This window comes from Netta rufina (assembly GCF_964035555.1).
Source record: "Netta rufina genome assembly, chromosome: 29".
In the NCBI taxonomy this organism is placed as follows: Eukaryota; Metazoa; Chordata; class Aves; order Anseriformes; family Anatidae; genus Netta; species Netta rufina.
Window position 1 is genome coordinate 2,680,725 of NC_140153.1, and position 27,882 is coordinate 2,708,606.

Below are 27,882 nucleotides of genomic sequence, written 5' to 3' on the forward strand. Positions count from 1 at the left end.
GGAAAATGGAAAACCTCCAGACAGAAAAACCTCGCAGCTTCCACTGTTAAAATGTTTTGTGTTTTTTTTTTGTTTTTTTTTGCCTTAACACGAGTCCTTTCACTTCATCTGACCTCAAAAGCCACCGCGGAGCGGCAGGACGCCGGCGAGCGGCCACCCTCACCTCCCGGCCGAACCCAGCTGGACCTGGAAATCACCACTTGAAGCAAGAGCAGCAGAAAAATCATTCACATTCTTGTATCTAGAGGGAAAAGGTGGTCGGAGATAGCGCTGGCTCTGTCCCCACGTGGCTGCGGTTTGGAGGCCAGACCCTAAACCCGGACACGAAGATGACCTGGAGCAGTCAGAGCTGGGTGTTGAAGGGTTTGACGCACAGGGAAAGGACGAGCAGCCCCGAGCTCCTCTCCTCTCCAGCCCCTCGTGCCTCTGAACGTCCTTCGTTGGCTTCTTCCCTGCCACATTTCGCCCAGCTCCCCGTCCAAAACCTCGCAGCTTCCTCGCGGGCACCCCCTCTGCGTTAAATAAAGCACAGCCCGAGCACACGCAACAAAGAAATGCTCTGCCACTTGCTCTTTTTTGCAATTTTTATGTAGATATTTAACCCTACACCTTTATCAAACGTATAGATAATGAATTCTACCAACTAAAAAAAAAAAAATAATAATAAAATAAAAATTAATCAAGTAAAATTCCAACTTCATATAAAAGCCCCCTGCGCACACGGCGGCAGGGCCGTCCCCACGGAGAGCACGCAGGGAGCAGGGGGCCCGGCCTCGTCCCCATTCCTCCGCATGCAGGTTCTGTCTCTCAGCTTACAGCCTGTGAGTTTCACACAATCAGAGATGGCGTTAAAAAGCGATTATATATACACACACAGAGAAAGTCAAACAGTGTTCCCAGGGGAAAAAAAAAAAAGAAAGAAAAAAACAACAAAAAAGGGGAAAAAACAACGCAAACGAACAAAAAAATAACAAACAAGAGGGGTTTTTCCAAAGGGGGTTAAGCTCCACGGAAGGGGCCACGAGCACGCGGGCTGCTGCGAGCCGCGGCCGTGCGGAGGGTGCTGCGGCCAGGTGGGTGTAGGGAACACACCGGCCGCTGGAGAGTTCCCGATTTGTTGGTTTTTGGGGTCAAAACCTGCGCGGGAGATGCTGGGGAGCGCGCAGGCCAGAGCCCGCTGCCCGAAGGCAGACCAAGTTCAAGGTTCCTGGGGCAGCCACCGAGCAGGGGCTTGTGGTGGTTTTTTTTTGCCAGCCAGAGAAGCAGTCAGGGGGACACCCCGCAGAGCCTGCGGGTGTTGGTGGGGGTTATTCCCCCCCAGGAAAGGCACAGGAGGGGTTGCTTGGGGTGGTTGGGGTCTCCATCACCACAGAAAAGCGCTTGGACCCTTCGTTCTTCCCTACCAGCGGCACAGCTCCTGCCCCCAACCTCTCCTCGTGGTCTGACACGGGCTGCGAGGGCTCAGGAGGCGAAGCCATTTGGTAATCAGCTAAAAGAAGATCCCAACATCGCGCATTTCATCTCTTTTTTTTTTTTGTTTAGACTACTACTGGAAGTTTTATTACAACAGCAATACTTCTTTTTGTTAAAACATTTTTTTTTTCTAGTCTCGCACCAACTGGGTGGCTTAGGAAATGAACAACCAAAAAATACAGAACATTTAATTTAGGAAAAAAAGTGTTACGGGGCTCTTCAGGAGGGAGGGAGAGAGGGAAGGGGAAAAAGGGGAAGAAAAAAAAAAAGGAAAAACCAAGTGAAAGCGCTACTCCCCTGCTCTCTACAATGTCCGGATACCTTCGCTCAAGAGATGGGCGTCTGCTTCAGTACCTGGGGGGGAAGAAGGGGCGTTTTGGTGCAAAGAAGGGGGATCCCCTCCCGAAAGGCGGCCGGGGCCTCTTCAGGCTGTGAAAGGGGTCTCTGTTTAGGAAGGGCTCCCTGGGCCTGAAGTCTGCCCGCGGGTTCCTGACCATCATCCCGCCGCGGTTGGCAGTGTCTCTGTGAGCGGGGCCGAGGGGGGTGACGCTGCGGGCGGGCCCCAGCTGCTGCTGCTCCCTGGAGAGGGAGCCCCCCAGCCCCACGGCCTCGCGCACGCGGCCCACCAGGGGGGCGCCGCCGCCGCCGGGGTCCCGCTGGGGCTGGGCCGTCGCCTCCCTGGGTCCCGGGTGCACGTTAAAATGCTCCTTCAGCGTCCCTTGGTGAACGGTACCGTGCTCCTTGGCGAAGGCGCCGCCGCCGCCGTGCTCCACGGGGATGGGAGGCGCGGGGAAGGGCACGCCGCCGTGCTCCCCGGTCGGCGGCGGCTGCTGCGTGGGGAAGGGGACGCCGGCGTGCTCCCCGGGGACGGGGGGCGGCGGGGGAGCGGGGAAGGGGACCCCGGTGTGCTCCACGGAAGGAGGCGGGGGCACGCCGTGGGGCAGGGCGAGGGGAGAGGAGGTTTCTTTCGAGAAGGGGTTAGTGTGATCCACGGGCGGCAGGTGCGGGGGGACCGAGTGATCCCGCGGGAAGAGGCTGCCGTGATCCTTGGGGGGAGCGGTCGGGGGGCCCGGGGGAGGGCCGACGGGATCCCTCTGGAAAGGAGTCCCGTGCTCCAGGGGAGGAGGCGGGATGGGAGGTGGCATGTGGTGGTCGAAAGCGGGGCTGAAGTTATTCGTTCTGAAATTGTTCACGCTCTCCTGGAAGGGGGCCACGTGCTCCTTGTACTGCGCCTGGAAGCCCCCCATGCCGGGCAGCTCCGAGGCGCTCGAGGGCCCGTTATCGAAGGCGCTCGCCGCGTTGCCCATCTCGAACCACCCCGACCTGCTCGCCTCTCGCCCGTGGCCTCTGCTTCCTTTCCCCAGCACTCGGATGGATTCGACGGTCTGGATGGGCTCCCCGGACATGCCCCTGCTGCTCGAGGCGTTGTGGTAGCCCAGGGTTTCGATGGGGGCTCCCTTCTCCTCGGTGCTGTCGGGCAAATCCAAGCAGGACGACGACACCCGGGTCTCGATGCGGTAGTGCTCCTCCTGCTGCTGCTGCTCGCCTTTGGCCCCTCCGGCCTGGCCGTGGCTGGACAAAGCGACCCCTTCGTTGGAGCCGCTTTTAGAAATCTGGCTAAAATGCTTCTCCTCGGAGGGTTTACGTGAGGAGGCGTTCTTCAGCATGTTCTTGAACTCCATCGTCGAGGTGGCGGAAATGGAAGATCCCAACGATTTGTCCACGCCCGTCGCGGCCGCTCTGCCCGCGGGGCTTTGGGAGGAGAAAAGGGAGCGGTGGGGGATGGAGTGGGGCGAGTCCGGGTACTGCTTCTGCGAGAGGCCCGAGTGCACCACGGGTTTCGGCAAGTTGTTGTGATTGGAGTCGGGTGCGAAAAAAACGTCGTTCTTACTGGGCGAAGGGGAACCATCCGAGGTGGAGTCGTTGCCCCGCAGCCCGTAGCTCCCGTACAGCCCTGGAGACGTGGACAGCGGGTCGCAGCTCTCGCTCTGATCGAGAATAGACCTCATCGACTGAGGGAACGACGACTTGACGCTGAAATCCTGCGATCTTTGACCGTAACTGGACAGGACCGGCTGGTACTCCGCAGCTTCGGATAATTTACTCGATTTCAAAATCGACTTTGCGGGCTTTTTCTCCAGGTTTAACATGGCAGACGGGGGGGGCCCGGAGTAGTCGAAGTCACGGTAATCTTCGTCTTCTTGGAAAGACGTGTCCGGGTAAAACTTCTCCTGCGAGGAGTCCATTAAAGAGGAGGGGATTTCCATGCTATCTGCAGGCTGCTTGTACATGCCGGCCGGAGAATCTCTGCCGAGGCCGAAGGGCCGGTAGGTGTGCACAGAATTGGAAAGCTCCTGGGGATAGCCATCGTCCCTGCTCTGGAGAGGCGACCTGGTGCTGCTGGGAGTAGAGGAACCGGGGCTCATGATTTTTGACAGCAAGGAGATGGTGTCAACGTTGCTGGACGTTGGCTTGTCCATCATCTCGTCCTGGGTGGGCGTCCCACTCCGCTCATCGCGCACCGGCGTTCCGTCCACATTGTCCATGGAAGTGCTGGTAGGACCACGCTGAAAGTCAGCCGAGTGACTTTCCGTTGCGATGTTGGACCCTAAGCTGCTTAAAATCGGAATATTCAAGTTCAGGCCGCTGAAGCCGGGATTTCCCTTCAGGAAGTTGTGTATCTTCATCTCCAGGCTTGGGGAGGGGGGTTCCGATTCCAGCTTCGCCTTTGAAATTTCGGAGGATTGACTCATTGAGGTGTCTGTGGGTAAAAGGGAGGAAGGACTGGGAGGGTGGGAACTGGAGAATCCCAGGGAATTGGTTGGCGGCTTAAAACTGGAACTTGAAAGCCCCGCGGTATGTCCAATGGGAGCCTTCGTAACTGAAGTCGAGGAAACCTCGGCGGTTGACGAATTGGGAGAATAACCAAAAGTTTTGGATATAAAGGACTGGGTGTTGGAAGGAATATTCCTTCCCTTCACGCACGGTACAGTCGTGTTGGCTGGTGACGCTGAAGTGCTCTGCGAGGCGGCTTCGCTCGACTGAATGGTGTTTCCAGCAACGCTCTGAAGTAAGGATGACAGACCTGGAAGAAAGAACGCTGCGATCAGATACTGGGGTAAGAGGCAAGAGAACTTCAACCGCTGTCAAGGGCGAGACTCCTATATTTATATTACAGATGTTCCGTAAAACTACTTCGTGTTTTAGCCAGGAAAACGACTGGATTTTGCAGCATTTAATATTAATGTGAGCACCCACAGAGCTATGGACTTTTGCCAGAGGCAATAATTAACCTATAAATAAAAGTTACAACATACGTCTGAGTAAGTTCAGTAATAACTCATCCTGGCTTTGCAGCCAAGTATAAAAGGCGCGCACGCTGCGCTGCTGACCAGAGCTGCAGAAGCACAACGAGCGCCTCTGAGAAGTTTTCTGCTCTAACCACTAGAAAAGCTCTCTCAGAAGCACAAAGAAACCACAATGACCTCATTTGCTCTCCTGTCACACTCCCTGTTCTTCCATGAAGTGCTCCGGGAAAAATGCCCAACGGTCAGGTCAGAAACGTGAAGATGTACAGGAAGGTAACAAAACACCGCTCCACAACACTCCTGTTACCCGAGGAGGTCATCTATTGCTTGCCAAAAAATGTAACACGTTTCAATTAAGCTTTTTCTCCCCTCACTTTCGCTGTAGGGCTGCAGAGCAGCACGTGTCAGCGCCGACACTGACGTCGAACGCACCGTTAAGACGTTCACTCAAAATCCACCCCAGTACCTTGCAGTGCTGGCGCAGTCTGAGTCTGGGTTTTGGAGAGGGCAGACAGAATGCTCTCAGGAGTTATCTCCACTTTGGAGAGAATATTTGCTAACGGGTTTGAAGGAGCAGATGGAGTCCCCAGGACAGGAGTCTTCAGGCCACTAGTTAGAGCTGTTGGGCTTGTCGGGGTTCCCGGAGAAGGTCTTGATGCAGGACTGACACCTAGGATGGAAGCACACACCGCTCACCTATGTTGCTTCGTTAAGAGGAGCTTTTTTGGCTCACATTTCCCACAGATACAACCACAGCAGAGTTCTGGCGAGCGTGAGCAAGGAGAGGCTCACGAAGCCAAGAGTTGTGTCAGAGAGACCGAGCCAATCTTTAAGCAATAACTCAACCTTTAAGCAGTAACTCAATCGTGTTTATTTTGCGACAGTTATTTTATGACAACTTAGCTCTAAAAGATTACAGAGGGAAAACTCCACTGTCAGCTCTTCAAAGGCAAGCACCTGCGCCGGGACCACTTCAGCACTCACCTGTGTTTTTCATGACAGAAGTTAAACTGCTGAGGATGGAGCTGATCTTTGCCAGGTCGACGTTCGCAAGGTTTGGCAAGGCGAGCGCTGGCGATGGAGGGACGGGCGCCGCGCTCACCACCTTGGGAGCTGGAGGAGTTGGAGGAGTCTGGGCGGGTGTTGTCACTGTCACCGAGGTTGTGCTGACAGCAGCGGTGGCCGGCGCTGCTTTTGGGGCATTTTCAGCCTTCACAGGGGCTGAAGGTGGAGCAGCCTGCTTCTCCTTCCTCTCCTCCACTGCAGCAGGGGGAGAAGAAGCCCAGAATTATCTCTCTGTCTTTTAAGGGTTATTTAGGGTATGAGATTTTTTCGATGCGATCTTCATTTACCACCGGGCAGGGAATTTGAGTCTGACTCCCTGAGGTTATCTAAAAAGCATTCTGGGGAGTGGTTTGGGAGAGGGGGAACAATCCCAGGCAGCTCGCAACTTCCCTGCTGGGGCTGGAGGAGTGGTGCAGACTGCAACTCAAGTGCGCCATCCGCAGCCCAGCGAGGGTTTTGCACCTGCTCTCCCTCCCAAATGAGGTTTGCAAAGGGTGTTTTGGGCAGATACAAGTTCTACGCAGTCCCACCGCTGCTCGCGCAGAACATACCAATGATTTTAGACGTATCGTCCTCCACGTCAGACAGTTCCATGTCCTCCACGTCCCGATTATCTGTCACGGGCTCTGGAGACGCCGTCTTGCGGTTTCCAACTGCTGGAGAACGTGAGCTGTCCTCCTCCCCCATCCCCTGGAAGGGGGACTCGGAGCCCGTTGGAGATGGGGCGTCCATACTCGGGGAGGGGACAGGAGACTCCTCCGGATCAGGAAGCGTTGCTTTCAGCTGATCCAGCTTTTTCTTCAGATTGCTCACTCTGTTAGCAAACGTTTTGTAAGCCTGAGAAGGAACAGACATTGAACTGCGTCTTTTATCGGAAGACAACATGCCTCAATTACTTCTCTAACCAAAGCAGAACACATCCTGAGAAAACCATCTCCATTTCCAATTATCTGTACCCTACTCAGAACCTTGCAGTAAGATCTCAGCTTTGACTTGCAGAGCAAGGAACGCATAAGAAGGGTTAGATAAAAGCTGTTTCCAGTTACTTAAAACAATTTTCATACAAAACAAATGAGCTACTGTTTCTGTTGTTCTTTTTTTGGGGGGAGGGTTGTTTGTTCTGTTTCTACAATGCTGTACCAAATTCTCTCAGTTTGCTCATCTAGTTCTCATACTGACTACACCACCTCGTGTGGTTTCCAGAATTTAGGATTTGTTAGACTAAGTGCAATTATCTCCCCTTTCAAAAACGCAGAGGAGCTGAAACTGCAGCAATGTGCAAGGTTCTGCAAACTCAGCCTCCGACCCAGGAATTTTGTAGCATCTCCTTCTCCCAAACAGACAGAGGATGCATTTTTCAGCCTCCAGTTTACCCAGCAAAACACAGGCAAACGTCAGTCCACACGAGGAAGGCTGAGGAAAATCACACTTACGTTCGCTACGACTTTGACTTCCTTGTACTGCGCTTCATAAAATATACCAGCGTTCTCCAGGGCTTCAGTTAGCGAGGGGCCGTTTTTCACTTGCTTGTCCAAGCCGTTTACAAACTCCTCGAGCTTTGAACTCGCTTCTTCAAACTCCTTGGAGAACTTCTTGCCTCCTGTTTTGTCTAGAAGGAGAATAACATCACACGGGTCAGCTGTCGTCCACCAAACGGGACATCAGCCCTCAGAAGTGTCCCCTGAACAGCAGTGAGTGGGGAGCTGAGACAGGAGACCCCACGCACTGCACCACTTTCTGCTCCCCAAACTGCTCTGCTCACGGATCAGCAGCCACAAAGCCCTGCCTTGGGCATGCAAAGTGAGGCAGCGAGCAGCATTCATGCACCATGCTGAGCAGGTGAGGTGATACCATGGCATTAAAACACTGCTGCAGCATCCTGAAAGTGTAAAGTGACACACATGTGACACACATCACCCCTCTGGTGCGTGAGGAGATCGGTTGCATGAGAACCAGGCTGTCATCAACCAGCTAAAGGCACTGCAAGAGGCCGAGCTGCAAGCAGTCCTTGTTGTTTTCCAACTCGTTTGTGGTTAATGATAAATAAAGGCAGAAGTGCAACGTTTTGCTGTTTCTATTAACCAGAGAGCCCCCTTCTGTTTGGGAAGAGGCAAAAATCTGGAGTTCTGTCCTTCCTTCATTATTGTTTCTACATTGAGGTCCAAATTAAATATTTTAGGCACCTGTTTAGTGATTCTGAACTGCACAGAGTCCAATTTCTGGTTTAAGGCTCAACAGAAAGTACGAGTTGCGACATCTCAGAGCGTGTATTCGTGCCTCCTTCATGACAGCAGTTTTTATACATTAGACGCTATTTTTACCTTTTAAGCATTTCAGTGTTTCAGTGCTGCACACATCCACTCGCATAGTGGAGAGCTGCTTCTCTTTCAGTTCTATCTGGTCTTCCGAGCGCTTATACAACAGCAATTCGTCAATGAGAGACTGAGGCTGAAAAAAATCAAACGAGAGAAGAATCCTCATCACATCCTGCGGAACAGATCCCCCTGCTTCGCGAAGCTAACGTCGCAGATCTACTTCGGCAACAAGCAATGCTTCTTTTCAATTAATTTAATTCATTTTTGAGTTAAAGCTACTGCAGGAATAGACTAGGGGAACCTCTGGATTTTGAACCTGAAGTCCACCAGATCAGCTGACAGAGGTTTAGGCAGGGCTGGCACTTCTACAGGTCTCCTGGCTTAGCTGTGATGATTAAGAACAGGGACAGGACTTTTTTTTAATCATTACATTCAGCAGTGAGCATGCATTTCTGCAATGGATCTTGCTCCTTCCGGGGGAGTATTCTAGAAGAATTTATTGCCACCATCTCCTCCACCACCCCAAGCTGCACTTTTCACTACTAGCCCTAAACAAGGCTCACAGCTGAAATGCCTACCAGCCAACAGCACCAAGGAACAAAAAGACACTGGATACTAGATTTTCTGATCAAGTTTATGCTGCTGGTGGACGTAAGACAGAAAAGCGACAGCCCAAGGACAGAGGTTAGCACAACAGAACATTTCCACTTGCAGACTTACTCTGAATTCAGCGACAATCTTGGACTTCAAAGCAGCTTTTGGGTTGGTGGATGCTGTTGGAAGAAAGGAAAAGTATAAAGAAACCGAGGAATCACAGGTTGATGCTAATCAAAAGTCACAAAAGGCAGCTCTAATCAAAAACATTTCAACAAAACTCAACAAAAGGCTCGCAGGCTGCTGTTATTCCTCGCAGCTTGCCCTCCACACCGATGTCCCTCAGTGCTCTGGCTTTCCGTTAGCTAAACCGGACACGGTCACGCACAGCTAGGTTGTGATGGTGGCCAACAAATCAGACTAATGTCACATTTTTACGTGCTACACAAGTTTGCTGTGCGTACCTTCTCCAGCTCTGCTGTTGGGAAGACAAGTCCCTGCAAAGATTGATAAGGTGACAGCTTATACTTCCCTACAAGGTAATAAGATTTCCTAAATGCCAGACTCGGAGCTACCACACAGCTCATTATTTCCTTCAGATGGGGTCTCTCTTTCCTACTTACGGGGCTTAACCAAGCTCTCAACCTCAACAAAAAATCCTACACCCCTACTCTGACACCTCACTAACGGGACGGATGGAATCCCACCATCAGGAGACGCTAAATCCGTTTGTTTCTGGACAAAAAGAGGAGAAACGTGTGAGCTGAAGTGAAAGGCTACATCCTTCATCCATGCTGAATGCACTTGGGTTGGGGAATGCACTTTTGCTGGTGGTGTTAGCCAAGTAATTAAAGCTTCCAAGCCCTTTCGTTAACCTTCTGCTCTCAGCACTGGTACCAGCAGGCGCGTGCTGCATCTTAGCCCTACCCTTCCATCATCTTGCATTCGGGGCTTCAGTGTACACTGAGATTAGCCTGTGAGAAATGCATTTCCAGCTAGGCTGCACTCCTGGGAATGTTGGATGGCAAAGTTCGTTATCTGCACTGCCAGCTTGCAGGTTGCTTTTATTCTAGCATCTAGCTTGCTGGTGAAGATGTGTTCCTGAACATGAAGGTCCTGTCCACCACGCCTTCCTGCTGCCCAAGCGCAGGGTTCTGGCTGTCTTCTCTCCATCTCTGCATAGTCTAACGCCAGTTTCCAAGAGGTTTCACCTGATCTTTCCTCTACTCTCTGCTCTCAAGTCTTTTTTTCACACTTCATTCCTTTAAAAAAAAGTGGTTCTCTAGCAACAACTCCTTGGCACTTTACATATTAGTCTGTAAGGAGCTTTACAAGCCTGGAAGGTGCATGCTGGCTCGTATTTTAGTCCAGGTACTTTGCCCGTTTAGGGCTAGCCTTTCTTCTGTTCCTCAAGAAGGCAATTTTTATATTAGTTCAGAGAGTTCACATTGGTTCCTTACTTTGAGATTTCTTCCACGGCTTATTCGGTTGTTTGTTCAGAGTTTCTTTCAGCTGCTTCTGAGTTTTGAAAGTGGTACCTGGAAAACATTTCAGTTTTTGCAGTCTGGCATTATGGGATTCCTTTAAGAATCTGGTTTTTGGTGCCATATGGTTGTATGGTAAAAAGAGTGAACAGAAATTTGTTTTAAAATACCTAGACCAACTTCCTTCGATGAGCTGCTGGATGCCCAAGAGAACCTAAGTTTACTCAGGGATACAGCAACCTGCGGGATGGTCTTCCAGTTTTAAATCAAGTTTCTGTTTGCCCTTGCACTAAGACAGTTCAAAAATCACAGCAATGACCAAAATAAAAAGGAAAAACACAATGCATCTAAAAAAAAAAGTGGTTTAGTTTTATAACTGCCCTTTAGGTAGGCTTTTAGGAAATCAGCATTCAACAGACAAGCAATGCAAGTTGAAAAAACAGACATCACACCTGATCTGCAAGTGATCAGAAACACATTTCAAGTTACAGAAGCTCCAGGTTTCCTAACACAAACTTCACTTCTCCACATGCAGTGCTCAACTACAGACTCTCCGTGTGCCAAAATCGGAGCCCAGGGTGCTGGATCCCTCTGCAACAACTACAGCTGGCCCTTCGAAACCACAGGCAAGGATTTCCTGCAGCTCCTTTGGCTGTTACTGACGTAACCAAACAGAGCACAAACGGGGTCTAATTTTCCTTCGAGATAAGTCCATACACTTATCTTTGGCTAATTGTGCTGGCTTAATTGCTGGTTTTACCTGACTACACATGTTTCCAGGTCAGTTTTAGTGATTTCAGTTTTTAAACAGAGTGTTTGGTAAGCACAATCAGGCTACCTCAGCCTCCAGCTTTGCTTTCAGCCGGTTTCCTACGTGACAAATATCAGGAACTACAACTTAGTACTAAAACTGAGTGGAGAGGAACAAAACCACCTTCGTTGTTCACACCTCCATCACATCCAAGGCTCAGTTCAGGTGTAAGAGGGCTCGTGCTCAAAGGAAGAGGCAGACACAACCTCTCCCGGGACACAACGCTCGGGATTTCCAAGACCACTTCACATCCACGCGGATTTTGCTCTCAGCTGGAACAACTCCAGCTTCCCTTAAAGGATTCAGAGCTGTCTTTAGGTACAAGAAGCACGAAGCAGACAAATTCTGTGCCCCTCACACCTCGCTACCTTTCCTTTTTGCTCTGTGCAAGGGTAGAAAGAGCACACACGTGACAAAGGCATTTCACTCTGGCATCAGGAGTAGTCTTTAACCATATCAAACTTGCACGTGCATTGGTAAGTTAAGAACCAAAAAGGGCAAATGACTTACTCAGAGCTTCTTTTAGTGCCAGAATAGTTTCCTCGGGGTACACATTTCTGTCCTCCCAGATTTTGAAGATTCTTTCTATAGATTTGGAAACTGACGGATCCCTGAAAGAGAAGAACAGAATGTTTTTTCTTTATTATTATTTTTTTTTCCCTCCACACACCAATTTCTCATGATTCTAAAAAGAGTAAAGTAATTCTAGGTTAAAATCAAGTTTCCAAGACCCTTCAGAGCAAATCACATCCCCATGCCAGAGAGCAGCAGCAATCTCACTGTGATTTCTCCCACATTATCATTTCTAACCCCAAATTTGGACTAAAGACTGACTTTGAGAACCCGTAGATACGGATATTTGAGAACCTGAAGGTGAACAAGATCCCCCAGGGGCCAAAAGGCAGCCGCACGCCCTCCTGGCAGCCCCCGGGATGGGCACAGCTCTCGGTGTCACAGCACTGAGCTTCACACCACAGCCCCGGAGCATTTTTAGCACGCCGAGTGGCCTCGGGAAAGCAGGACCGGTGTCTGCAAGCACGAGGGCACGAAATAACACCTTCAAAACGAGGGGTTTTAAAGGGCTGAACCCAACAGGAACAATCCGTGACGTTTTGCTAACGTTTCTAAAGTTGGGAGATGTTCAGGAGCATGTTTTTGGGGACGCCCAGGCTTCCAGCACGCCGTTACTTACTTCACTAACGAAGCAGCTTCGGGGAGCACTTCTGCAAACGTGTCGCGGAACACGATGGCGTTTTTTCTCTTGCAGTTCTGTATCACGTCGTTGGCCAGGTAAAAAAGGTTCAGTCGATGAGGGAAGGCGGCTGAAGGCAAAAACAAACACACAAACAACGTTCAGGTTCATCCCCAGGTAAAAGCAGCCGTGCCCACGGCACTTCTGATATAATTTAAGCGCCTGCTTTTTTGTTTTGCAGCCATTCTGTCTAGCAGCAAGCCCAAACTAACGGGAGAACTCAGGAGCTTAGAGGGGATGGCTCCCAGCCACCTCACTTCCAGCTCTCCCCAAAAATAAACGTTGTTCCTAATAACGTCAGGCCCCTGTCCTGACTCGGGCACAGCAAGAACACAGAAATACACCCAAAAAAACCCACAATTTCTGCGCCATCCCCTAAACAAGAGGAAGGTAGCACCAGAAGGAGAGGCAGCAGCCAGCACCAGGAGGTCAGCTGCTGGAGCGTGGGGCTCGTAGGGCCCCTGAAGCTCTGGGGCTGCACAATTTTCTAAGAATAATCACATTTAACCCCGTGCAGCCTCCTGAGCGCTTCGTTTCCCCCATTTCTTCGCTTTCTGCCCCAATTCGTCCTGCCCACGGTGCTCTGGCCTTGAAGTCACCAGGAAGAAAATAAATTAAAATAAGAATAATGACAAAGAAAAGCCCACGTCGGTCCCAACGGGTCGGGGGGAGCCAAGAGCTTGGTGGCGACCGGGAGCTGGCAGAGCAGGAGCAGAGCGTCAGCCTCCAAAAGAGAGCAATTAAATGGATTTTGATGAACTTGGGAGCAAGATAAAGGCTAATAAAGGAGACCAAATGAGAGGAAGGGGCAGTGCCAGGAGCGAGGGGTAGAAAAGGGGCTTTGGGAGCTCTGTGGAGTGGAGGAGCTGTGCAGAAAGACAAATGCTGCAGCCACGGGGCATGGGGAAGGGTCTCAGCGCCGTGAGCGAGCGGGACAGGAGCTCTGAGGAAGAAAAACGAGCAGGGCTGTGCCTGAAAAATGCTGGAAGCGAGGGCGCAGGCCAAGGAAAAGCTGCCCTGAGATGCAGGCAGGGAATTGGGAGCCGGGTCATGCTGAGCCTGACCCACGGTGAGATGCTCAGGGATCTCAGGGATCACGGGCCGAGGAGCCACAACACTTGGGTGGCAGCAGGAGGAGCTGCTCTGCGTGTCCCTGAGCACGGGGAGGGAGCTGGGGGCTGTTCTGCTGCCCTCAGCCCTCGCTGCCATCACCTCCACGGCCCCACAGCACCACACAAGCGTCCACGCAGCAGTGAGCTCAGCCTTATTTAGGTTTGGGAAAACATTCCCCCCCCCCCACCCCCCCTCTGGCACCCTGCCTGCTGCTGGGGTTTGCCAAAGGGGAATTTGGACCCCCAGCACTTAAATCTTTTCATATTTATGCCTCTGGCAGGCCGCTCGCTCCAGGGATCAGGAGGGTGACGACGCCTGAGCCCCACGACCACATCCCTCACAACAACGCTCCGCAACCGAGGCGAGCGCGGGCAGGATTTCGGAGGCCCAAGGTACCCCTTTTTTTTTTTTTAATTTTAAAGCACAAAGCTGCGATTCCAAGCAGAAAGCTCGCCCAGGAGCTACGCAAGGCTGGAATATCTCCGGGTAATCACGCCTCAGAGGCCGCCAGACCGCAGCTCGATCCCTGAATTCGGTTGGGAACCCGGGGGGGGCGACCCCACAGCTCCAGCCCCCTCCCCTCCAAGCTGCCCCCTGCCCATGGGGCAAGCGGTTGGGGCTGGAATATGGGGCTGGGGGCTCTGCCTTCACACCCACACAAGGACCCTACAAATTCAGGGACCCCATCACCTTGGGGACCCCCCCTCAGCACAGAGCCCCCCCCCAAGGACACCAGCCCCGAGCCCACAACAAGGCCCCGTTCCCCCCCCCCCTCAGGGCTGCCCCCATCCCCTCAGGACCCTCAACCCTGGGGATTTTTTTTTTGTTTTTTTTTTTTTTGGGGTGGGAGCCCCCAGGAGGGGGAAAGAGGGAAGGGAAGGGGGCGTCCCCCGCCCCCGGGGCCTGCACTCACAGCGCCTCAGCCACTTCATCCAGTGGTAGACGATGGTGCTGTGGTGCCGCTTGTTCTCCAGGCACCAGGAGGAGAGGCCCTGGATGGACTCCATGGTGTTGGTCACCGCCTGCAGCTTTCTGTCGAGCGAGGCCTCCAGGGCGCCGGCTGAAGACGACGCCGCCGAGGAGGAGGTGGAGGAGGAGGAGGATGAGGAGGAGGCGGCCGAGGAAGAGGAGGAGGAAGACGACGAGGCCCTGCCGCCGCCGCCCGCCGCCATCTTCCTGCCCTCCTCGCCCAGGCGGGGCCTCGGCCGCTCGGCGGAGCCTCAACGGCCGCTGCCCGCCGTGAGGGGGGGGGGGCGGGGGGAGGCCGCAGCCGCCGCTTTTACCCCCCCCTCAGGCCTCCCCCCCGGGGAAGGGGGGGGGGGGGGGTCCCAAAAAACGCCGCCGCGGCCCTCACCGCTGGCTGGCGGGCGGGGAGAGGCTGCGGCTGACGAAGCCGCCTGCAAACGCCTCAACCCCAAAGGGCTCGAGGAGGCCGGAGGGGCCCCCCCTGAAGCCCCCAAGCCCCCCCCCCCCGGCCGGGGATGAGCGGGGAGGAGGCGGCGGAGCCGCTCAGTCGGCGGCGGCCCCCCCCCGAGCGCAGCGCCCGCCCCCCCGCCGCCATTTTGTGCCAGGCTCCCTCACACGGCGCCCCCCCCCCCCCCCCCAACCGCTCCGGCCCCTTCAGGCGCTGCGCATGCGCCCTGCGCGCCCCCGCCCCCCCCGCCCACCCGCCCCCTTCTGAGGGGCTCCCGGCCTGCCCCGCGCCACAAAATGGCCGCCGCCGGGGCGGGAAGGGAGGAGAGGGGAGGGCGCTGAGGGAAACGGGAGCGGGAGAGGAGGCGGAGCGGGGAGGCCCACCGGGAAATGGGGCCGTATCGGGGTGCTTAACCCTACCGGGAAGCTGAATCTGATCTAGCGGGGAGATTTACCGGGGGGCTGTGCCTTAATGGGGGTCTTAACGGGAAGCCCAGGCGGAGCGGGGAGCCTTACCGGGATGCCGCGCCTTACCGGGGAGCTTTATGAGGAAGATTTCCCGTACCGGGGAGCTTTATTAGGAAGCTTTTCCTTACCGGGGAGCCGTGCCTTACCGGGAAGCTTTACTAGGGAGCTTTATTAGGAAGCTGTGCCTTACCGGGGAGCCTTATTAGGGAGCCTTGCCCTACCAGAAGCTTTATTAGGGAAACTTTATTAGGAACCCGTGCCATACCAGGTTACCGGGGAGCCTTGCCTTACTGGTGAGCTTTACTGGGGAGCCGTGCCTTACCGGGAGCATTACCGGGAGCGTTACCGGTCTCCCCACCCCATTACCCGGCCCCGGGGGCTGAATCACCTCAGGTCCCTCACAGGGATGCGCTCACAGCAGGGTCAGCCTTTGGTTAAAACACCCGGGCAAAAAGACCCCCGGCCCCGCTGCTCCCCCAACCCCAGAAATTCACATCGACTACCACAGCTTCAGCTTTTAAAAAAAAACACGTTTATTATTGAAATATAGGATGTGGGCTAAGTCCCCGTCTCCTACTCTTGCTTTACAAACGCCAAGTGCTCCTTCCCCTGCGCCCTCAGCCCGCGGGGCTGTCCCGTGCTCACCCCCCTCTGCCCCGCGGGGAAACGGCGCCCCGTGGCACCACGAACCCTGCCCGGTGCCCTCGCCCCTCGTACCTCACTCTGAGACCGTGGGCTCGTTCCCTAAGGACTAAAGACATCTTTGAAAACTGTTTCTCCCCTCTAACCCCCAAGCAACTCTTTCCAGAGAAGGTAAGAGACACTAAAGCGCAGCCGCCCTGGCACTGCAATCTCCGAGGGCTGAATTTATCCAGAAAACGTGTAACTGATTTGTTTTAAAAAATATTTCTTTAATCGTATGCGCTGTACTGTGGAGACCGGAGGGGAGGAAGGGGTTTTGTCCAAGATCCCACGAGGTATTGTTCTCAAACAAAGAGGGGTGCCGGGGCAGCGGCACCCTCAGTCTGTGGATTCCAGCACGGACTCGCTCAGAGCCAGGTCCCAGTAGTGCTCTGCGCCGTGTTTTTTAAAGTGCTCCCGTGCCATGTTTTCAGTGGGGCACTGCTTAAATTTCATTTCGCCAAAGCTGCGATCCTTTGCTGTGCCCTGGAAGGAGAAACGGGACACTTGGCGACACGTCTCTGGGGGGAAAGTCCCTGAAATAAGGCTCCGAACCCCTCGGGGAACCTGGGAACAAATGTTCTCCCAGGTTAACAAGCAATAAGCTCGTTGCACAAGCACACCTTACGCTGCAGGGGAGACACTCGTAATTCCACTACAGTTAGATGTGTACAGAAACAGCCCGGAGATGTTTTTGTTCAGTTCTGTGGATTGTCATTTGATCATTTCAACCTCAGCTGCTCTGTTGGACAGGTTCAGCCTCCGCCCCACTCAAATCCCCGGAGATCAGATTAGATCAGAACTGCTACTCACCTCCCAAACCAGAGAGCATTTGTTTGTTTTCTTAACAGACTCCTCATCGGACTCATCATCATCTGGAAAAAAGAACAAAAAGCAAATTCTAGTCCTGCGGGACCCCAGCTGCTGCCTCACCGCCTCCTTCCACCCCCTCTGCTGCACGATTGCACTTACAGCTGCTGTCTCGAGCGTCTGCCTCGTCAAACCCCAAAACTCTGACCCCCCAGCTTCTGCACAACACACCAGGAACACTCAGGAATTGCAAGATATCCTCCACAAATGCACACCCCAAAATTTTTTCCCCCTCCAGCACTGGTGTGTTCGTTACGGAGGGCTGCGTTTCGGTTAAATCTGGTCTCCTCCAGAAAAGCTTTTCCTCCCTACGGCCACGAGATGATCTCCTGCCACCCCCTTCCCCACAGACCTTTACACTTACCCTCTCCCTTTGTGTTTGATGTTTGCTCATCCCATTTTATTCGATGGAGCATAAGACGTTTGAATTTCTTCTGTGCTTTCGGGCCTGGGGGAAAGTCAGAATCACATTCACATCGTTCCTTAACCTTCAGCTTTTAGGAGATTCTAAAAAGCAGCAGAAACCAACGGCCCCCACAAACACAGCAGTCTTCTCACAGCCACTGGCACAGCACTTAGCTCTTGGCCATCTCAGGATTTCCTGCTACCAAACGTGCTCTTCAACACCTCGCAAAAATGCTTAGAACTGTGCAAACTGTGAGAAAACACTCCAGGCTTTGAGCCGAGGCCCTCCTTGCTCTGGGCAGAAGCAAGGATCTAAAATCTAAAGCGTGTTTTCCCTTCAGCATCAAGTGTACTGGATTTTCTAACTGGATTACAGCGCTCTCTGCAGTCGGTGCTCACCCCATTATAACAGTAATTAAGGGAGTTTCAAAGAGCCTCCTTACTTCCTCGTTTTTCCATAACCCTCAGTCAGCTGTTTTCACACGCAGGTGTAATTGTCGCTAGAGGCAAGCTTTAGAACACTGCGCTGTGACCAAAAAGCCTGCCTCCCGAGTCCTCACCTCCTTCTACTACGACCACGTTGACGTCTTTGTGTAGAACCACCACGCCTGTTAAGTACAGCTGGCCAGCGTTCGCCTCAATTTTGAATTTTTTGGCTGGATTGCTCAGGTTTCGGACCCTGAAAATGGGATAAAGAACAAGAGGTTGTGGAAAAACAGTTATATCATCAGCCTAAGCACTCCCTACCCTTCCTCAGCTGGCTCTCCAATGTCTCCTTCCTCCAGCTCCTCAGAGATGTAGAGCTTTACTTACACTTCCAAATCATCTATTCTTGTAATCAGACCGCTCAGAGGCTGCACCTACCCTTTCCTATTCAAGCTTTGTTTAGATCTTGATTTTTTCCTAACATTTCTGAACAGCAACGTATCAAGTTAGCTCTGATATCCCAGTAAATCAGTCTCCTCATCAGCAACTTCAATCCCAGCTGTATCCTCTCTAGTAGCACGTTTCTGTAGGGCATTTCTCAGGTTTATTTAGAAAACAGACACGTGTACAAGCATCTGTCAAGAGCGCGTAGCCCAGCACTCACCTGTACACAGCTATGTGAACTCCCTGTGAAACATCTTCCTTGAGCTTTTTAATCTTCTTCGCTTTCCGTTGTTCTGCTGTTAGTTTTCTTGCAGCATTTGCTTCTTCGTGAGCTCTGGGTACAGACAGACACAGCAATAAGCAGAAATGCAGCCTACAACGTACCCGTTACAGCTTCAAAACGGACCCTTCAATTCCTACACAAAGAATATGTTCCACGGATCCCAAAACTGCTTCAACTTCCACCCAGATTCCCACCTTAACCCACCCGAATTAACAGGCCACAGGCTTTTTTAATCCAGTCACCAGTCCAATTCTCCCCTGGTCACTTCCCTGAACACATTCATTAGTAACAACTGGGATGCCAGTCATCATCATGGTGGGAAACTCAGTTAATACGGGGCACAAAGTCCCTCTTCAGTGCCAAGAATCGATCCCTCAGACCATTCTCCCTGCGCAGGGCTTTGGGGAGCCCATTCAGGACAGCTGAAACAGGCTGCAAGAGCACCACACGCACATAATCCCACTGCTCTTGCTTTGTTCAGGGATTTCATTCTCTAGGAACAAAAGCAGCACCGCCACTAATTCCACCTAAAAAGGACAAACACAGAATGGGCAGCGTGCCACCTACTTCTGTCTCTTCGCCATCTGCGCTCTGACGTGAGCTTCAACTTTTGTCGGGTCCTGAACAGCTTCCGTCCCCAGCACGCGCATCAAGTTTGAAATTCTTACTGCGAGGAAAACGAGAGGGGAGCTGTGAGAGGTTCCCAGCAGCCCAGTTTGCCCTTCATCCTTGGCCCAGGTTACTGGTTTAAGAGCTAAGGGGCTGCGTTAGCCCAGCTCTTGGCACGCAGCCTGCTGCAGCCTTACCTTTGGGCTCTGGCGGCGGCATCAGGCCCAGCCTGACCTTCTCTTGTAGCTCCTTCTGGGCTTCTCTCCGAGTCTGTCGCCGTAACTTCTTCTGCTCTTTCTTGGTTAAATAAACACCCAGGGTCACCGGTGTGTCGCTGTCCACTGGGAAGAGAAACAAGGCAACGGAAACGTAAATCTGCTTTGAAGCAGCAACAAAAAATATCACCTGCATCTTTCACGGGAGGGATACGCTCGCATCATGCTCTGTTATATCCACACTTCATTGACTGTAGCATTGCAGGGATTGTTTGCGCTGACTACTGAGCTAGGAAAACAGTTTTGCTATTCACAGATTTATACAGGAAAGTAAAATTCTTTGTCGTCGTTTTATGGCCCTTCCTCAGGGCAAGAATATCAAAACTGACCTGCCCGAGATGAAGATCTTGCAGATCTTGCAGCTGCACCGCTACCCAGCTAGCAAGGGGAAGGCTACCAAAAGGTATGCAAGCTACTGGTAAACCACTACAGGTCTTAAAACAACTTTCCAAAAAACAATAGAGACTCTCCCTCTCAATTTTGACCATTTTTACAGGATTTTCAGATTTATCTTCGCATGGCTTCTTTCCTTACAGGGATGAGAGACCCACAGGTCAGCAGTATTATTGCTGACAGCTCGCACGCTGGTTTGCCCCACCTCACGTCAACCTTTTGGAGTTTTTTGCATCCAGCTTCACAGCAAAATTGACCCAAACTGGTGAAATCTGAGAGGCTGCTACAGGGCAGTACCTGGTGGGTTGAGCTGTGCTGGGTGCTCCACGAGGTTTGTGATGCCGAAGTACTCATCCCTCTTTGAAGACGTTCCGCCTTTTCTAGAGAGGAGAGAGTTGGGCATCGTTGGAATTCAATAGCTCAAGCAGATTTGTCCAGCCTGAGGTGCCCAAGTGCTCAAGATACCACATTTACCTCCCCAAACCTCCCCCAAGTTTCCTCCTGCAGCAGAACAAAGCCTGGCACATCGGTTACTTACAAGTCAAGGCCGTTGGGGATGATGTACGAGTCCCACCACTCTATCTCTGGGATCTCCCCCTCCTTCAGCTCCTTTTTCGGGGTAATAAGAGCCAACTTGGTAGAAGTGTGTATCCCTGTCTTTCGGGCAGCCTGAGATATCTCTGCCTGCAGCTTTTCTAGTTGAGCCTGAGAACAAGGAGAGGAAAGGGGCACAGAAAGGTCATCCAGCGTTCATTTTTAAGCACAGCACGCTTAAATAAAATAAATAATAAAAGAGCAGGTGCACACAAGCTGAAGCAGACCACAGAAGAAACCACATAAAAGGTGATGATGGAGTGCTTCTGCTCACAAAGTTGCCCCAAAACTTGTCTTATTACCAAGCCTAATAGGAGCATGGAACGATCCCAAAATAACATCTCCCTGGGTTGCACATCGTCATCCCTGTGATGCACATCCCCAGGCTTTTCTAATTAAGCTCTTCTCCCCATTCTCCCCAGGAACTTGGGCAGTTTACCAAGATTTTTTTAAAATCTGCACCCGTAAGGTGACCACTTCTGCAGAAAGAAGACTCAGCCAGAAAACGATCTACTCTCTTCGGAAATTTGCAGTCTTTTGTCAAAAAGAAACAAACAAACTCAATAAAACACCAGATTTTGTCTTTCACCAAGCGAGGGAAGAGATCTGAAAATGCTTTTTAAGCACATTCTGATGCGGATGTCTACCTTTTCAACACGAATGATGGTGACAGAAAAGCTGCAGGTGATTTTACTCAAAAAGCTTCTTACTCAAGTGAACAGAGCTCCCTTTCACAACCCAAGAGAGGAGAGTCAACGCCCCTCCTAAACCAAACCCTCGTTTCTGTGCTGTCAGTTAGCATGGCAAGACCTCCAATACCTTCGTTCGCAACCTCTGGGCAATTTTCTCAAATTTGCCTTTTTCATGGAACTTAAAGGTGCGTTTCTGACGCTGGGCTGGGGTTATGGAGACCCGGGGGTCAAAGTAAGTGTTCGACTCCATGTCTTCCGAGGGCTTTTCTTTAAGCTGTTGTTTGAACTGCTCTCTCTTCACAGCTCTGATGTTTGCTTTTAGGGTTGGCATGCGGTGAGTCAATTCAATCTCTTTACCAGTTGCATCAACAGTTCGGCCTTGCTCATCCAAGATCAGTGGCGTAGGCTTTGTCTGATCCTTCAATTCCACTTTCCTGGCGGCAAGACAGAGACACCACATCATTAAAACGTGGCTACAGCAGTAATTCGAAGGAAGCAAGAGCCACATTTCCATAGCAAGCACCAGACCAGCCTATACTTTGTGAAAATTTTGTGAAAGGTTTCTTTCTACCGTTAATTTTTTATCTATACGGCCAGAAAGGACTCAAATCTGGCACACAGAAGTTGGGAGAGCGTTACCCTGGGATGGAGCAACCTCCGTTTTGCCTCTCTAAAATAATTTATCCCTTCAGCAATCATTAAAGCACTGCTGGGAACTGATGTAGCACCGAAGAAACCTTTGATCAGACCCTCCACCGGCATTCTGGCACTAAAACCATCAGGATTAGGGAGCTCAGAAGAACAGGGGCTACTCACGGAGGCGCGATCCCCATCGCGTGCAGGTTGGCCAGCCCCACCATGTTGGCGTTGCCGATGAGCCCCGGTTTCAAAGCCAGCTGGGCCTGAATTCGGGCCTGCAGCTCGGCGGCCTTCCTCGCCTTCTCGATGGCGTCGTTCATGAACGTCGCTGCCTGGGAGGGCTGGATCGTGTTGCCGATGGGGAGACGTTCCGATTGGGACGAAGAAGAAATTTTTGGCTGTTGACAGAGAAATACATTTTGTTACGGAGCTGGGCTGGCACAGCCGGGTCACGCCAACGCGTTACTCCCAGCAGATACCTGTGGCGTCGGAGGACTGATGAAACTCAGCTGCTTTTTCCTCTCTTCGATCTGGCGAGTGGCCGCCTCCATCATCTGTTTGATCTGTGGGAAGAAAATTGGATGGTGATTTTTTTTTGACGCTCTATCAGAAGGAGATAAGGGGTCACCAGCATCTTTTTCACACCCACTGACAGTTGCAAATGCGTGCAGACCAGCTCAGTGAGCACAGGGCTCTATCAAACTGCTTTAACTGATGGCCTCCAGCTCTAGAAAAGGAATCCTACAGGGCCGGCACTGCCTACAAAGCCCCTTTCCCCTTCCCGTTCACTCCAGCTTGTGCAGAGAACGTCCAAACTTTCCCACTTGAAGACTTTGCATTATCATTAGCCCCGTGCACAAGTGGCAGTGAGCTCTGTGAAGGGAACACAGGCAGCAACCAAAGGACAGGCAAAAGCAACTCGCTGTTTGCTTCCTCAGCTTGTGATACGAGTCAAGATAACAAAGAAAACGTTAAACTGTATCGGGATTTGAGATCTCTGAGATGGGCAGCGCTGGTTCTGGGGGCAGAGCTGGCGTAACACAGCGCGGTTGGACTGACCTGGAGCTTGGTCAGCATCCCAGGGCTCTCTGATGGTGGGCCTGGAATAACCTCAGGCTCGTCCTCAACCTCCTCGAACCGCGGGATGCGCCGCTTCTTGACTCCAGAAGATTCCTTGGATACCTCAGAGTCGTCACCAAACACATCCTACAGCAGCAAAAAGAAAGAGCAGACTGGTTAAAAGCCAAGAACTCCCCTCAGGGCCGCTGCTTTAGGACGAGAAAGCACCAGGAGAAGGAAATCCAGCACCGAAAGGTCAGCACCGCGTCGTGGTTGAGAGTTTCCAGGGACACTCGCAGCCTGACCTAACCGTGAGTCCCACGTGCAGCCTGTGCCCTGCTTCCCCACCAGAGAAGCATCGCCGACGATCCACCCGGCAGCTTAAAGCACAGGGGGGGCCACACGGGGATACCCCTGCGGAAAAGGCACCGCCGCTCTCAGGTGGCGAAGGGATTTTTTGGCCCTGGGATCCAAGTTCTCGCTCAAATCCCCAGCGAGCTGGGAGAAGCCTGCACACGAGCTCCCCTGAGCGGGCCGAAACGGCGTCTGTGTCTTCAGCCAACTTCAGAGGGGTGGGCACAGGAGGCTGCTGTCCCGCCACGCCGTCACCAAAGGCAGAACGCAGTCCTAGGGCAAACCTGCTGCATTTCCTCACGCTCCTAACCCACGAGGCTCCAGCCTGGAGCTGGATGCACCGTGCTCAAACCGAGCCTCCCTTCTCCCTCTCCTCGGGGAGCAGCAACCACACGGACGGACTCGCGTGAAGCGGCCGTCGCACGGAACCAAAGGAAAAGTGCCCGTCCCACAGAGCTCTGCGCTGAGGGAGGGCTTCAAGCACCCTTTGTGTACTTGCAGCCACAGATTTCCGTCTGTCAGTGCCGGTTTTGCATACAGGAAGCTGGATTTGTCCATGCAACCGTGTAACTGTAGTGTGTGAGGGTGTTATTTGAAATGAAAATATACACACCGGTTGTAAGCGTTAGTTGGAATCCCTTCTTCACTACAATGGCTCATATTCTACAGGGACACATCCTCATCCAGACACAGGTACTTCTTGGAAAACCTACAAGTTCAAGAGAAAGGACTTGCCCATAGTATAAAGTGTGTAAACCGTTACGTTTTAGTTCCTGAAACTTCCCGAGCAATGACCTACCCCACAAGAATTAACCAAGGAGAGAGGAGGAAGAGCAGACAGAAGGCTGGAGCCGGCTAACACGACGAGCAGCGCTCCGAATTAATCCGCTGCTCGATGCCGCAGACCTGAGCACACGAGTACAAATTCAACCCTAAAACCTGCAGCGCTGGTGGGGGGCAGTCACTCGACACACACGGCCACGATCCGACCCCCTCACTACGCCACCTCGCTTCGCAGCGAGGTGCCACGAGGAAGATGAGAGACGAGAGGACAGCTGGAAGCCAGCTGGGGCTGAATTCAGGTTCTGAAGAAACGGGGAGATCCACGCAAGCCAGCAGTGCCACAGGACTGTAAAAGTCTCCCCACAAAGCTGCGGCCTGGGGCCACGAACTGCTGAGCAGCGACACAATTCGATGTTCCTGTCTCTCCACCATCTCCCCAAGAGGGCAAAAGGAAAAGTGTTGAAGGGCCTTGGCCCAAATCTCGCTTTCTAATAACCCCGTGGCAGCTAACGTGCACGTGTGCCAGGCTAACACCCAAATTCAAGCAGAACCACAGCACGGAAGTGCTCGAAAGATGCTTGCTGGCACCCTTGTTCTGACCGAGACCGTGGCAAAAGCCTCAAGTCCTTCAAGCTCCATCGGTCACTGGGACACCCAAACGCAGAGCAGTTAACTAGGCTGGGTTTTAAAACCCTGCTGCTCCTCGGGCTGCACTGAAATGGGCAGGATGGAACCTGTTTAAATACTCCTCCTTAACTCGTGAAGGCATCTGGAGCCCAGAGGAGGCCCTTCCCTGGCTGGTGTTAAAAACCTCTGCCAGAGGGTGGGAGAAGAAGCAAATTCCTCCAAGAAAATAGGGAATGAGGGCAGCTGGGATGGATAACTGAGGTTAGGTGCTGACTAAACACCTACAGAGAAACAGAGTTACAGAGAAACGCAAATTTGCCAGAAAACAGGGACCTCAGAAAAAGTGAAAGGAAACTTTGTGAGTAAACTTTTAAACCCAGTGTGTGAGTGGTGAAACAAACACATTTCCAGAAGGTGGGGAGTGAAGGCTTCAAGAGAACACAGGAGGTGAAAAGAGGTTTGGATGCACGAGACTTCCACCGTCCCAGGCAGGTGGTAGGTGGGAGAAACACCACAGGGCTGGAAATCCCTGCTGTAACCCACCTCGTGCTGCGGCGGGGGAAAGGTTGCCAAAAATCACCCTGCGTGGATTCCAGGTGGAAAAAAAAGAGAAGGAAAAGCCACCAGAGGAAGACCCGCTCACTCAGGGCTGGGCAGCACGAGCTGACAGACCAAAATACAGCACGTCTGAGCGAGGAAGAGCAAGAGGAAGTTATTTGGAGGTGGGATGCCCTGCCCCGGGCTGCCAGCTTGCAGGGCAGCCAAGCCTCAGCGCTGCCACGTGCGCCGGTATCGAGCCCGAAAGGAAACGGGGAGATGGAGCCCGGTTATTTAAGTCCCTGCGCTGCACGAGCCTAGTGGAGGTTGTTAAAGAAACCAAAAGCTGAGGCTTCCACCTCGGACACCACCTCAGAGAGCGCTGCGCTCCCTCGCCAGGAGGTCAAGAGAACTGAAAGGTAAAGGCTCACACACTTCGTCACGGAGGAGGGGCTTTTCTCTTGAACTGTAAGCGGTGTAGGATGTACCTCTCTGGAAGAGGAAAGTGTGGCAGGGTACCAGAGCTGCCTCCACGGCCGCCAAACAACAAAAACCAACAATCGATAACCAGGCCTCAGCTCACCTTCAGCTCTCGCTTCCGATTCCGGTCGCTGTTGGATTTGGAGTGCCTGGAGCTTCGGCCTTCTTCCACCGCTTCGAAGAGCTTGTCCACAAACCTCAGGGTGGAGTCGTCGAGAAAAGGCTTGAGGTGGTCTGGAAAAGAAGAGGAGCTGCATGAACGGCACAATTCCCTGATCAGCACGAGCGGGAGAGCTGAGAACTCACAGAAATTTCTGCAAAGCCATAAAACTCTGAGTTAGAAGGAGGTTTCAAGCCAATTAGTGCAGCATCCTGGGCTCCAGGGGCCTCAGGGATGTGCAGATGCAGGTTTCTGGTCTGTTCTCGGTCTTCCAGGGGGCCCGAGCACTCCTACAGGCAGCTGTGGGGTGGGGTTGGGAGCGTGAGGGACGTACCGGCCGCTTTCTTTTTGTCCATGCCCTTCCCCACGCAGTTGAGCGCTGCGGTAACCACGGTGGGCTCGGAGAAGCCCAGCACTCGCTTCACCGTCTTCTCGATCCATGGCTTCAGCTCGTCCAGCTCCCTTTTGGACAGCGCCATCGCGGCTGGCGGCCCAAGTCACTCTGCTCACACCTGCAGAGAAATCGGGCAAGAAAACCACAGGTTAATCCTAAAAAAAAAGGATCATTTCACCCTCGGTTTGGTGCCTTTTCTCATGAGAGAGAAAGCTGAGGGCTGGTAAAAGCTCCCGGAGATCACTTTTGCTCCCTTATTTTTAAGCCACAAGCTAAAATGACACAAGCCTTTAATTTCTGTCACTTGTGCCTGGTGCAGAAGTTCCATGGCTGCCAGTCCAGCAATCTCAATTAACCGCTCTCGCCTCGTTAACGTGAGCTATGCCGAAGCAATAATGTTTAATTACGCGGCCGGGCACTAATCTGATTTGGAACCCAAGTCTCCTTTATCTGGAAACGAGAGAAAATCTTCTTAAGGGAATGTGTTTGACCTCGGCATTCCTCGCCCAAAAGCACGGGCTCGCCGAGCCTCGATGCTGCTGTGGCTCTGTCTGAGCAGAAAGCAGACAAAGCTTGAAATGCAGCCGTCATTTCAAGGAAGAATTAATTAAAATCCTGGGTTTTAACTCTACCAAAGCTCTTCTGATCAGAAAGGCTGCGAAAAAAACAAGCAGAAAAAGTAAACCCACAGGTCTGAGACAGCATCAAGGGGGACAGGTTTTCCCTGGGGAGCTTGGAACTCCCTGAGAAGAGGGGAAAACCTTCGCAGCTGCACACTTCCCGCAGCAGTTTCATGGAGATGGATTTGAAATAGCACCAAACGCAGCCCGAGAGAACTCTGCTGCAGCGTTTTGTCTCCAAATCCAGCCTTAAAAGTAGGGAGAGCTTCAGGTGTGTGGGTATTTACACGTGGGTGCCCCCTAAACATACACATATGGATGTATTTATGGATGGGTGCCCCCTAAATGTATATATAGGTGCGTATTTACGTATGGATGTCCCCTAAATATGTTTATATAAACACATATTTACACGTGGGTGCCCCCTATATGCCCGTATACGTGGGTATTTACATAGGGGTGCCCTCTAAATGCAAATATACACATCTATTTATGTATGGGTGCTCCCTAAATGGCCATATATACAGGTATTTACATACAGGTGCCCCTTAAACACCCATCTATGTGGGTAGTTATAGGCAGGCGCCCTCTAAATTTATATATACACACGCGTTTTACGTAAGGGTACCCCCTAAACGTCCTCATAAGTGGTTATTTACACATGGGTGCCCCATAAACATCCATATATACGGGTATTTATGCAGGGGTGCCCCCAAAACGTATATATACACGCGTATTTACGTATGGGTGTCCCCTAAACGCCCATATACGTGGCTATTCACGTAGGGGTGCCCTCTAAATTCACACACACCCCTTTATTTTTGTACGGGTGCCCCCTAAACGCAGGCATTTGCGCCTATTTACACCCGGGTGCCCCCTAAACACCCATATACGTGGGTATTTACACACGGCTCCCCCCTCATCTCCCATATCCGTGGGTTTTTCCCTACGGCTGCCCCCTCCCCGCCCCCACATGGAGCCGTTTCGCCTCAGGCTGCCGCCGCCCCCCCCCTCCCCAAGCACCTCCCGCCCGGCAGCGCCGCCCTCCCGCAGCCCCTCAGGGCCTAACGGGCCCGCTCCCTCCTCCCCCCTCCCAGCTTCCCGGCGCTCCTCGGAGCCCCCCGGCTCCTCCCGGCCCCCTCACCGCGGCGGGGCTCGGCCCCGGTAGGCCCCGGTAGGCCCCGAGCGGCGGCGGCGGCCCTGACGGCGGCTGCACGGCGGGGCCGGAAGCGGAAACGGCCGCCGAGGCCGCCGGGCGCAT

The 27,882-nt window shown here is 52.6% G+C and overlaps 2 protein-coding genes across 2 annotated transcripts; both read right to left on the minus strand.

Moving 5' to 3' along the window:
* Nucleotides 1–570: 570 nt before the first annotated feature.
* Nucleotides 571–14,940, minus strand: RPRD2 (regulation of nuclear pre-mRNA domain containing 2). The gene is made up of 11 exons (XM_084303137.1): nucleotides 14,329–14,940; nucleotides 12,243–12,372; nucleotides 11,561–11,661; nucleotides 10,216–10,293; nucleotides 8,882–8,934; nucleotides 8,168–8,294; nucleotides 7,280–7,455; nucleotides 6,398–6,683; nucleotides 5,766–6,041; nucleotides 5,248–5,451; nucleotides 571–4,558 (listed from the first exon to the last, which is right to left on the minus strand). The coding sequence occupies exons 1-11, from the start codon at nucleotides 14,585–14,587 to the stop codon at nucleotides 1,821–1,823; spliced, it is 4,428 nt and encodes a 1,475-aa protein (XP_084159263.1). The 5' UTR covers nucleotides 14,588–14,940; the 3' UTR covers nucleotides 571–1,820.
* Nucleotides 14,941–15,811: 871 nt separating this feature from the next.
* PRPF3 (pre-mRNA processing factor 3) lies at nucleotides 15,812–27,854 on the minus strand. Its single transcript, XM_084303443.1, has 16 exons — nucleotides 27,766–27,854; nucleotides 25,942–26,119; nucleotides 25,551–25,681; nucleotides 22,667–22,813; nucleotides 22,087–22,170; nucleotides 21,785–22,005; nucleotides 21,096–21,402; nucleotides 20,221–20,387; nucleotides 19,980–20,062; nucleotides 19,212–19,355; nucleotides 18,973–19,072; nucleotides 18,343–18,456; nucleotides 17,813–17,931; nucleotides 17,212–17,295; nucleotides 16,791–16,852; nucleotides 15,812–16,463 (listed from the first exon to the last, which is right to left on the minus strand). Exons 2-16 carry the CDS (start codon nucleotides 26,084–26,086, stop codon nucleotides 16,317–16,319), a joined length of 2,055 nt encoding a protein of 684 aa, XP_084159569.1. The 5' UTR covers nucleotides 26,087–26,119; nucleotides 27,766–27,854; the 3' UTR covers nucleotides 15,812–16,316.
* Nucleotides 27,855–27,882: the final 28 nt, after the last annotated feature.